The following is a 13,041-nucleotide window of genomic DNA, read 5'->3' as shown; positions in this document are numbered from 1 at the left end:
TCCTCTCCTTCATGGAGGAAGCCGGCCTTCTATACAAGCTTTGAGTTTTATCTATTAATGTTTAAATGTTTTTATGAAAGTTTGATGTTATTTATTACTTATGTTTTTTACCTTGCTATTGCGTTGTCAGGGATGTAATTACCTCACTCAATCAAGTAGAGGCAGTGTCTGCTTAGTGTCACTTTGTTTCATTAAAATGTTTTTGGCTGTCATATGCAAGCATATAGCTATACAATACTTCATGATGTAGTGCAGGCTCATGCAGAGGACCCGGCCTCTGTCAGGGTGGTTGAAGGCATCAACGGGAAATTGTTCATAAATATCTTAGAGAATATCCTGAAGAGTATCTCTTGTATGCATAGAAACTAATCTAATGGCTTGTCATGAAATCTTATGGTTCTTGAATGACGGATTACGATATCTTTCCCTAATATCTACCTCAGCAAACCCATGAGGAGGTTAATCAAGTAATTAAACAACAGAAGAAACACTAACCTGGCAAAACCGATGAAGGCACTCCTTTGTGGTCATAGTATTCTTCAGCATGTCAAGGCATATTGGGCACATAAGTTCTGAGTGTAAGGAGCGTGGAGAGACAGCGATTTCTGTATTATCTGTTATAGCTTCTTGTGGTGTTCTGTGCAGCTCATACAAGGAGAGTTCCCATGACTTATTGACAGCATTTTGCTCTGTGGTTGTCATGATGGCAATTGATATTGCACTCCTTAATAACTGATAATACCCTAGAACTTGGCCATCACCTAGCTTCTTGAATAATCAGCAAGAACCTCAAGTTCCTGAAATATAAAGAGTAAATATTTTTGATAATACCAAACAAAATTCAAACTAAGAAAACTCATAGCTATCAATCACTGGCAGATGAACTGCTAACAGTATTGAGAGAAGTTTGCTTCCAACGTACTGTACAGGTGAAAGCCCATTTCTATGTAAACACTTTTAGAGAAAAAAATTAAAAATAGCAAAAAAAAAAAAAAATTTGAATACAGTACTTCTCTGGAAAATACCAGTACTGTACTACTAAAAGTTTACTTACCCACTGTGCCACCTGTGCTGGTGAAGTTTTGTTATAACAGGAAAGTTTTTATATTTTAATTAGAGTAAATCAGGTGTCAAAAACTGAAAAATCCATAAAATATTATAGAAAACATTAATTTTTAAACAAATATTGATCAAATGCTCCCATAAACTGTTCATGATTTGTTCCTATATCATTAGGAGTTCATGCATCCTGAAGTACAGTACAATATCATGTATTGTTTTATAACTTACTGTACTGTATTAGTATTTCAGTACATTTAAGACTTTATTTCTGACATCTCAATTCCTAAATCACACTAATACTAAAGTGCAGTACAGTAAATCTGTTTCTATCTATGCAATATTTATAATAATATAATATAATAATGATAATAATAATAATGATGATAATAATAATAATAATAATAATAATAATAATAATAATAATAATAATAATAATAATAATACAGTATTACCCCGCCTAACGCGGTTTCACTTAACGCGTTTTATCATATACGCGGTGCCTCGCCAGAGCTGAACTTTCACTTAACACGGATTTTTTCCACATATACGCGGTGAGTGTCCGGCTCGAGACGCTATTTTTAGATTTGCCCCACCCTGCCTGACTGCCTGTTTTAGCTCATAAAATTCATACAAATTACCCGGCCAGAATATAATTTACATTGCTGGAATTCTTATAATTTGGTGATCATTTTGAATATAAACATCATATTTTTGCATTAGACATACAAATTTTAGATAAAAAATTTTCTCAAATTAACTATGTTATCTTTTGTGCAAAATATATGACATTTATATTCAAAATATTCCTGGTCTTACAAGGAATCCAGCAATGTCAATTATATTATCCTAACTTTAGTTTGAGGTATTATTTATTAAAATTTAGTGGTTATCCCACACATCTCCTTGGGACGGTTGGTGGGGGGTGGGGGGGAGGGAGGGACCGACCGACCATCTGTTACCCTGTGAAGAATTATTTTTTTTTTATTAACTGAAGATATTTGTTTTAGCTCATAAAATTCATACAAATTATCCGGTCTGAATATAATTTACATTGCTGGAATTCTTATAATTTGATGATCATTTTGAATATAAACATCATATTTTTGCATTAGACATACAAATTTTAGATAAAAATTTTTCTCAAATTAACTATGTTATCTTTTGTGCAAAATATATGACATTTATATTCAAAATATTCCTGGTCTTACAAGGAATCCAGCAATGTCAATTATATTATCCTAACTTTAATCTGAGGTATTATTTAATACTAAATGTTAAAAACCCTGGAAGGGAGGATTGGTGGGGGGTGGGGGGGAGGGTTGGGACTGACCGCGCGGTTGGAAGAGGGGGGGAGGCAAGGTGGGGTACTTTGATTGACAGATAGTGTTGTGAAGATTATTTTTTTTTTTATTAACTGAAGATATTTGTTTTAGCTCATAAAATTCATACAAATTACCCGGTCAGAATATAATTTACATTGCTGGAATTCTTATAATTTGGTGATCATTTTGAATATAAACATCATATATTTTTCATTAAACATACAAATTTTAGATAAAAATTTTTCTCTAGGTAACTATGTTATCTTTTGTGCAAAATATATGACATTTATATTCAAAATATTCCTGGTCTTACAAGGAATCCAGCAATGTCAATTGTATTATCCTAACTTTAGTTTGAGGTATTATTTATTAAAATTTAGTGGTTTTCCCCCAAAAATTTCTCTGAGAGGGAAGAGCCAGCGAGTGTAGTGTGAGAGAGGGAGGGAGTTGAGTCCATTATTTGAATGGACATTAACTTGGCGACTGTATTTCTCTTAAGTATTAATTGTGTGCATGTACCATCATAAAATTAAGATGTTATTTTTACTACAACATAGGTATGTGCCTTCAAAAAGTGGAGTTTGGGGGTCAGGCCGGTTTCTATTGGAATTAATCCCATATGTTCTGTTGTTCACTTAACGCGGATTTCACTTAACGCGGGACCCTCTGGGTTCAATTGACCGCGTTAAGTGGGGTACAACTGTAATAATAAATCAAATTTATAAATAAATAAAAATACTAATAACTAGGGCCCGGATAGTTATGCATTTGCATATTTCATATGCAAATGCATATTTTGCCTGATTTCTATGATAAGTGCATATTACCTAGATAACTGCATATAAATGCATATTTTGGTAAAATATTCATCTGGCAGTATCTCTTTGTTGCCACTGAATGAGCACACGTGGTACTGGGAGGTGAGGTGTGGTTAGGTGAAGTGAGGTGAGGTCACGTCGCTTTAATCTGTCGTTTCCACACCTGGTCATGACTCATTGGTATTTCTGGGTTAACCCCACCCCCTGACTGTTGTTGCTGCAGCAGAGTGGACTAGTGAGTTAGTCAGTCAGGACTGCTGCTCATGAAAATGCCGAAAGTACAAAGAAACCAAAATGAAGTGCTGAGATCATATGTAAAGGAATTTGATGCATTTACTACTGATGGAAGTGTACTGTTTTGTAAATATTGTGAAGCACCAGTGACAGCGAGCAAGAAATTTCAAGTCCAACAACACCTTAAAACAAGCAAGCACATCCGACTCGAAGCTGTTAAGTCCAATAGTGCACAAAAGGAGCAACAACTACTTCTTGCATGTTCCAGTAAGTCAGGGCCTGATCGCTCCCAGTTCAACGCAGATTTGTGCAAGGCATTTGTTTCAGCGGATATTCCATTGCATAAACTGAATAACAAGTGCCTAAAGTCATTCCTGGAACAGTATACTGGAAAAAAGGTGCCTGACGAATCAACATTACGTAAGAACTATGTTTCACAATTGTTCAAGGACACGATGGAAATCATAAGGAGAAAGGCTTGTGGAAAGAAAATATGGGTGTCACTCGATGAAACCACTGATGTTGAGCAACGGTGTATTGTGAATCTTATTTTTGGTGTGTTGGGAGATGAAACATAGCGAGGCAAATACTACCTAGTGAATGTTGGTGTACTATCTAAAGTCAACCACTCCACTGTTGCTGGTTTCTTCAACGATTCTCTGCAATTGTTGTGGCCAACGAAGTTAGAGTATGAAAATGTTCTTTTGGTGTGCACTGATGCTGCACCTTACATGTGCAAAGCAATGAATGGACTGCAAGTATTGTATCCAAAAATGATCCATGTGACCTGTGTGGCCCATGGTCTGCATCGTGTAGCAGAACTGGTTAGGTCAAAATACCCAGATGTAAATCAACTGATAGCCAACGTCAAGAAAATCTTTCTCAAGGCACCTTCTCGAACTGCGAGATTTTCAGAAATCGCTCCAAGTACACCACTTCCTCCTTCACCTGTGGTGACAAGATGGGGAAGCTGGATCGATGCTGCAACGTACTATGGGAAAAACTTCGACGTCATTGAAGCTGTTATTGCGACATTCGACCCTGAGGAGGCTCAGAGCATTCAGGAAAGCAAGATCTTACTTGAAACTGAAGGAATAAAGGAAAGCTTGCTCTTCATTGCAACGAATTTTGTGTGCATCTCATCAACAATTACTAGACTTGAAGAAAGGGGACTACTGCTGTCCTCGGCAATTTCGTTGGTTAATGGTGTTCTTGATGAACTGAAAAGTTTGCAGTCTGATGCTTACTATGGTAAACTGAGTAACGTGTTGTACAAAAACAAGGGATTTGAAAAGCTGAAAAAAGTCAGTCAGATAATGTCTGGTGATGCTATTATTGACGAGACGGTACAGCCACTCACTATGTCAGACCTCCTATGTATGAAACATGCACCAATCGTCTCGTGTGATGTAGAAAGGGTGTTCTCAGAATATAAAGCTATGCTGACAGACAACAGGCGGGGTTTTAACTTTGAGAACTTACGCCACCATGTCATCATCAAATGCAACCACAATCTGTAATGTCTGAAAATATGTCAGTCTATAATGTAAATACATGTTCATATATATTTTTTGAAGCACTTTCACATATATATGTTAAATACATTACGTATATTGCTTAATAAACATTAACATTAGTTTATATTAACTATTTTGTTTCCGTATAACCTGCATTCTTGGCTTTATAAGTGACATTTTTAGTGCATATAAATGCATATTTCCCCTGTTTTTAGTGCATATTTGCATGCATATTTCATGGTTTTTTAGTGCATAACTATCCGGGCCCTACTAATAACCATAAATAAATACAAAAATTAATAAATCAATCAATCGTAAGAAACAATGCAGTATGAATGTTGTGTTGTCAATAGTGAGAGAAGTAATTGAGACCATGCAATTTTGTGTAAATGGTGCCATATGGCAGCAGGGTCTACCATTAGACAACACACTATGCCTCCAGTATCTTCCCAGGCGGTAGTACCTCCCTTTTTGATAGCTGCTTGCTTCCTGCTATCTACTATTGTATATGTACACTATAGTATAGTAATATCTCTTAGCCAGAATCCTCATTAGCCCTAACTCTCCAATGCCCGGAAGTGAAATCGGTTTGGAATTTTTCTGAAAAAACTTTCCATTCCGGGTCTGTGACCCAGTTTCCGAGGTTGAAAATCAGGGTCACTTTCTGAGAAAATTCGGGAAAATCTCTGCATTTTTTTTCAACTGGGAGCAAATTCCGAGGATGAAATAATGCGGAATTCTGGGAAATTCCGGAAACTCTCTCCAAATTTTTCTGTACCAAGTTTAGGAAGAAATTCCAAGGATGAAATAATGTGCAACTTGCCAAGAAAATTCTGAGCAAATGATGAGAAAATCTCTCCAAACTCTTCTGTTCTGGGCCTCGGGACAAAAGTTCCCGGGAGTGACGAAAGACTGCATCCTGCTCCAGGTCCTCATGTGCTGGGTGTGTAGATGGGAAAACCACTTGGAATATCTGTGATAGGCAGATGCATCTCCCAGATTATCCCAAGCCTAGCATCAGGATAGGTTTAGTTCATTGTCCCCAGTCATTCTACAAGGTTGATCCCTCGCTTGCTCCTGTTTGTACAAAAACTTCCATTGTGCAGTACTGTACCAGGACACAGTCAGCCAAGAATATCCCGTACAGAAGGCATGGGCAATCTTTCCTCAGTTATGTGCTGCATGCATTACGATTCTGGTAATTCTTTGCGGGCCAACCCACCAAAATTTATATTCCACTTAACACAAAAGTAATGTTAATATTGTATTAGCACAGACAGTGAAACAGTTTATTGTCACGTTCACCTTACGATATTTTCAGTTTACAACCACAGTCTTTTTCCCATTTATGAAACATATCCACCATAATAATTTTTTAAGTAAAATGTTAATGTTCCTTGGTACAGTGGTCCCTCGGTTAACGAACTCAATTAGTTTCAAAGGGTCGTTCGTTAACCAAAAATTTCGTTAACCGAAAGCATTGTTTCAATTTTGGGTAATTGGTTCCAGCTCACCAAAAATAACATACAAAGTAAAAAAAAAAAAAAATGCAGTAAAGTACACTTACTTTGAAGTGTGTATGTAGAAGGCTCCTGGTTGATGATGCTGATGTGAATTTGAAGTGGGAGGTGGAGGAGGAGAAGGGAGAAGAGAAGGAAGTGGGGGTGGAGGAGAAGCATTTTACTGCTTCTTGGAAGGCGAGTCAGGAACCTCTGGACTGACAGATTCTCCAGCAGGAAAATCCTCTCTCCTTTTTGAAGTGGAAGGCTGAGGGGTAGCATCTTTCTCCCGCTGCCTTTTAGAGAAGAAACTGTAAATTTTTCTGTGGGGCATTTCTCCTCCTCATCCTTAACTGATTTTTGAAGAAGGAGAGCACTTTGTCCTCAACATTACACAAATAGGTTCTGTTGCTTCCAAATCAGAGTGCCTTGAAGCCAGTTTCCTGAACATCTCCCAGTGGTGAGCAACATCTTTTAAGTCTGAAGAAGACCTATGGTCATGACGTTCCCTTTCCTCCTCACCACTGTCAGCTTCTAACATCTCATCCAGTTGCTGCAAGTCTTCAGGAGTATGTTCCTGCTCATGAGACATCACAAGCTCTTCCACATCACCCTCCTCCACTTCGAGGCCCATTGACTGACCAATGGACACAATCTCCTTGTCCAACTCTGCTTCTTCCTCAAATCCCTCAAAATCATGGACTGCTGATGGCCACAGTGCTTTCCATGCAGAATTGAGGGATCTAATGGAGACTTCTTGCCATGATGACACAATCAATTTTACAGCCTCCAGGATGTTGAATTGTGTCTTCCAGAACTGTGCCAGTATTACTTCAGGATCAGTGGAAGTTGCCTGATAACACCTCCTGAACATTTTCTTCATGTACAACTTCTTGAAGTTGCTGATCACATTCTGGTCCATTGGCTGTATAATTGATGTAGTGTTGGGAGGCAAAAACAACATTTTGACAAAGTCAAATCGAGCCTCCAAAGTGCTGGCAAGTTCAGGGTCATGACCAGGGGCATTATCCATAAGGAGATGAGCCTTTAAAGGGAGTTTATTGGTGGTTAGGTAGCTCTTCACAGAAGGGCAAAACACCTTAACAGCCCATTCATTGAAGAGCTGTCTTGTCACCCATGCCTCACGGTTGGACTTCCAATAAACTCCAAGTTGTCCTCTTACCACCTTTTGTTGCTTGAACACCCTGGGATTTTCAGAGTGGTAGACAAGCATAGGCTTCAGTCGGAAATCCCCTGAAACATTGGCACCAAGCAATAGAGTGAGACGGTCCTTCATGGGTTTATGCCCAGGTAAAGAGGCTTCATCTCTGGTGATGAATGTCCTTTTGGGCATTTTCTTCCAGAACAGCCCAGTTTCGTTCACATTGAACACTTGCTGTGGAAGATAATTTTCTTCCCCCACCAGTTCCTTAAACTCCACTAAAAATTTTGCTGCTCCTTCTTTATCTGCACTGGCAGCCTCACCATGCCTAATAACAAAAAAAATGTCACTTCTTTTCTTAAATTTTTCGAACCAGCCCTTGCTGGCCCTAAACTCTTCAAACTCTGTGCCAGTAAAAACTAGGTTGCTCTTCCTTCAAATGTTCATAGATTTCCCGGGCTCTTTCACAAATAAATTCAGTAGAAACTGAATCACCTTTCATCTGTTTTTCCTTAATCCAAATGAGAAGTAACCTCTCTGTTTCTGCAATTAAGGGTCTACCTTTAAACACTCTGGTAGATTTCTCTCTCACTTTCACTTCTTTAAACTTGTTTTTCTGCGCAAGAATTGTCGACACAGTTGATGCCGACATACCATATTCTCTACTAAGCACATTTGTTCTAATGCCATCTTCATGTTTCTTTATGATTTCCTGTTTCACCTGGATTGAAATCGCCTTTCTATATTTCTTTGGACCAATGCTGGATTCAATAACAATTTCAACACTAAAATTTTAAGTTCAATTGCTGTAAATATAGATTATTTTCTTTAAATCAACACTGCACTGCGCTATACAGTCGGTCCTTAACATACGCGGGTTTAGCATACACGGATTTGCAAATACGCGGATTGCCCCGCCGGAGGAATATTCAGTACATTGAAGTAATTGAAGTACATTCAAATCGCGCGCGGCACCGAACACGGGACACCGGCCGCTCCCGCAACCTCACATACACACACACACACGCATAGCGAGTCGTCACCCCACCCCGCCACTCCGCGCTCCGTCACTCAGTCAGTCTCGCTGTAACCACGCTTGTGTTAACATCAGAATTGTAGTTGCTATCCCTTGCTACCCACATTTACCATGGCCCCTAAAAGAGCATCAAAGACACCAGCTGGAGTCACCCCTAAGTGCCAGAAGAAAGTGATGACTCTGCAGGAGAAGGTGGAGTTGTTGAATAAGTTAAGGGAGGGAATGTTGTTCGCTGCTGTGGGGCGACTGTACAACGTGAATGAAAGCACCGTACGTACCATCAAGAAAAAGGAAAAAGATATCTGTGATGCTGTAAGTGCCAGTGCTCCACGCAGTACTAAGCATGTCAGCCAAGTGAGGGAGAAGGGAAGAGGAAGCGCAAGGGAAAGAGGATGAGGAAGAGGAAGAGCAACAAGAAATAATGTTGGAGAAGTTGGGGAAGATGACCAGGAATATTGAGGCACTGAAAAACATGGCCTATGGTATGGACCCCTCCATGGTGCGTGCCCTGAAATTCATGCGAGGGATGGATGACGTTTTTGCTCCATACAAAAACATCATGGAAGAAATGAAAAGAAAGAGACGACAACTCCCCATCACCATGTTCTTTGATCACCGAAGGAGAGATTTAACACCATCAATCACTGGCGGCAGTGAGGAAGCAGCTGAATCCACCGTCGCCCCCACTTCACCACCAGTTATGGAATTGAGTGACAATGAGCCCGATGACCCCCGTCCTGTTGCCGAGGATAGGTACTGTACAGTAAAGTGAAATTTTTATCTCTTTTTTTTAATAGCTTTTCTTGCCATGTTTATTGTTTGTAAAAATGCACAGCACAGTACAGTTCAGTACTGTACATAGGAAGTGGAGGAGCAGTTATTCACAAAACATTTGTGTTTGTTGTCGGCAGTAGTGACGATGTGGAGGCGGAGGGATAGAGCGGGTAGGAGTGGTGACACTGGAGGCGGGAGCAGGGACGGGGACGAGTGGAGATGCCAGCCAGTACATTACGGGTGTACAGTATTAATTGTTTTTATAGCTCTTTTTGCATTTTTATATTAAATACTGTACATTACGTTTCAACAAAACTACTATTTATTTCTGAGAATTTGGAAATGTAATATATTTGCTGAAATGACGTACGTATTACAGTGGAAAGTGTGATAAAATTGTGATGAAAGCAATGACTTTCGCTTTCTTTCGTTCAAAAGATGTTACCGTAATCGCTTTTCGAATGGTTTTCAGTTGTGGGAATATGAGGTTAATGATAGGATAGAATATTATTGTAATACAGTACAGTACAACAGTTTTTTAACTGAAAACCATTTGAAAAGCGATTACGGTAAAATCTTTTGAACAACGAAAGAAAGCGAAAGTTATTGTCTTCGTCATGATTTTATCCCACTTTCCACTGTAATATGTACATCATTTCAGCCAAAATATTACATTTCCATATTTATTTCTGAGAATATATTCATTCAGTCACAGTTAAGGTAAAATATACTTGTGATGTAATATTTTAATGAAAATACGGTAACGTAGTTTTCTTTTGTTTCAAATTTAATTAACAAAGATTGATGTTTCAAATGTAATGAACAAAAACTTATGTACAGTATCTATAAATAAACTTTAAAAAATGAACACTTTATGTTTTACATCGTCCTGCGCATACCATACCATGCATTTGGCTACTTTGGGCTTGCTATGATGACGCAAGAGATCTGCCCTGGCAACTGTACCGACACTCACAGCTGGTGGTGCGTTGGTGCGTCGTTTCCATTGTTTACTGGTAGTTACTGGTAAATATTTTTCAACCTAATGAAACTATTACCCGTTTAGAGGTTGACCGCCAATTTTTTGCCAAATAATTTGGTCTTAAAAACTCGAAAAACACACAGGTATATACGGTAAATTGGACATGGGTGGCCAGGGTTTTTTTAGGGGGGGGGGGGCAGCAAAAGTACACGCATTTTAACATTCAAGGGTATCTCTGTTACCTAACCCCCGCATGTTAAGGGTCGACTGTATATTATCAACATGTTAAATAAATTTCAGAATGACCAATAATTGTACAGTACTGTAAAAAAGTAAAAATAATTTATGTGCAAGAGAGCCACAAGCAAGATGTTACCTCCACTGACCAGAGACACAAACTGACGCCTTGGTGGGTGAGTGAAGTGGCTGATGGGCGCACCAAAAACTAGTTTCCTGTACTGCAATTATGTTAAATAAGTGTTAAAATGACTAATAATTTTAATATAAAACTTGGAAAAATATTTAATAGCACAACCTTCTTGATATTTACTCAAAAGGGAACGAATTTAAGCCCTAAAACCGATTCCTGTACAGTCGGCCCTTAACATACGCGGGTTTATAATACACGGATTTGCAAATACGCGGATTGCCCCGCCAGAGGAATATTCTGCACATTGAAGTAATTGAAGTACATTCAAATCGCGCGCCATTCAACTCGTGCACGGCACCAAACACGGGACACAGCCCGCTCCCGCAACCTCACACACACACATGCATAGCTCTCCTTCACTCAGTCAGTCTCGCTGTAACCACGCTTGTGTTGACATCAGCATTGTAGTTACAAAAATATTACATTTCCGTGAATGTATTATATCAAGCACAGTATGAATAGAATATCGCTAATATAAGAGTATTTTAACCAAAAACTACTAAAAATACGAGTAACATATCTTGAACATCGGAAGGCTAGGCAAAATCTTTTGTTTTCATGTAGTTTATCCTAATTTACAATGAAATGCATTACGTTTCAGCAAAACTACTATTTATTTCTGAGAATATGGAAATGTAATATTTTGCTGAAATGACGTACGTATTACAGTGGAAAGTGACGAAAGCAATGACTCGCTTTCTTCCGTTCAAAAGATGTTACCGTAATCGCTTTTCGAATGGTTTTCAGTTAAAAAACTGTTGTATTACAATAATATTCAATCCTAATTCACTTGTGATGCAGCAGTTTTTTTGACTGAAAACCATTCGAAAAGCGATTATGGTAACATATTTTGAACGAAAGAAAGCGAAAGTCATTGTTTTCGTCACTTTCCACTATAATACGTACGTCACTTCAGCAAAAATATTACATTTCTGTGAATGTAGTATATCAAGCACAGTATGAATATAATATCATTGTAATATAACAGTATTTTAACCGAAAACTATTAAAAAAACGAGTAACATCTCTTGAACATTGGAAGGTTAGGTAAAGTCTTTTGTTTTCGTCATGTATTTTATCCTATTTTACATTGAAATACATCACGTTTCAGCAAAACTACTATTTATTTCTGAGAATATATTCATTCAGGCACAGTTTAGGTAAAATATACATGTGCTGTAAAATTTTTTTTAATTGAAAACGATTCGAAAAACACGTACCCTCTAGCCCTGTTCAAGGAAAAGACTGGGAGGAGCTGTTTGGTGCTTAAGATGATGACAAGGAAAATGATTTTGATGGATTTTAATGAAAATATTCAGAAAGACCCTGGCACTGTCAAGGAAAGTGGCTGCTGAAGGCTTCCGGGACATGGCAAAGGACGAGATTAGGGAGCTAATTGAAGAGCACGACACTGAGCTGACCAAGGAGGATCTACAGGAGTTAGTAGACTCAGGCAAGGAAGAGGAAGCGAAAGGGAAAGAGGATGAGGAAGAGCACCAAGAAATAACGTTGGAGAAGTTGGGGGAGATAACCAGGAATATTGAGGCACTGAAAAACATGGCCTATAGTATGGACCCCTCCATGGTGCGTGCCCTGAAATTCATGTGAGGGATGGATGACGTTTTCGCTCCATACAAAAACATCATGGAAGAAATGAAAGAAAGAGACGACAACTCCCCATCACCATGTTCTTTGATCACCGAAGGAGAGATTTAACACCATCAATCACTGGCGGCAGTGAGGAAGCAGCTGAATCCACCGTCGCCCCCACTTCACCACCAGTTATGGAATTGAGTGACAATGAGCCCGATGACCCCCGTCCTGTTGCCGAGGATAGGTACTGTACAGTAAAGTGAAATTTTTATCTCTTTTTTTTAATAGCTTTTCTTGCCATGTTTATTGTTTGTAAAAATGCACAGCACAGTACAGTTCAGTACTGTACATAGGAAGTGGAGGAGCAGTTATTCACAAAACATTTGTGTTTGTTGTCGGCAGTAGTGACGGGGAGGAGGGAGCGGAGGGAGCGAGTTGGGAGGAGTGGTGACCTTGGACACAGGAGCAGGGACGAGTGGAGATGCCAGCCAGTACATTACTGGTGTATTAATTGTTATTATAGCTATTTTTGCATTTTAATATTAAATATTGTACTTTACGTTTCAACAAAACTACCATTTATTTCTGAGAACATGGAAATGTAATATTTTT

General features: G+C 38.7%; 1 protein-coding gene across 1 annotated transcript in view; it reads right to left on the bottom strand.

Moving 5' to 3' along the window:
• The window catches only part of LOC121872263 (E3 ubiquitin-protein ligase RING1-like), a 72,820-nt gene that overhangs the window by 27,531 nt on the left and 32,248 nt on the right, over positions 1-13,041 (bottom strand). The window contains exon 2 of the mRNA XM_042374929.1: positions 496-797. Within this exon, the coding sequence (XP_042230863.1) occupies positions 496-702 (207 nt within the window). The 5' untranslated portion in view covers positions 703-797. The remainder of the gene's footprint in view (positions 1-495; positions 798-13,041) is intronic.

This window comes from Homarus americanus, unplaced genomic scaffold (genome assembly GCF_018991925.1).
Source record: "Homarus americanus isolate GMGI-L3 unplaced genomic scaffold, GMGI_Hamer_2.0 scaffold5589, whole genome shotgun sequence".
In the NCBI taxonomy this organism is placed as follows: Eukaryota; Metazoa; Arthropoda; class Malacostraca; order Decapoda; family Nephropidae; genus Homarus; species Homarus americanus.
Note: the sequence above shows the minus strand (reverse complement) of the source record. Positions and strands in the feature narration are given on the sequence as shown.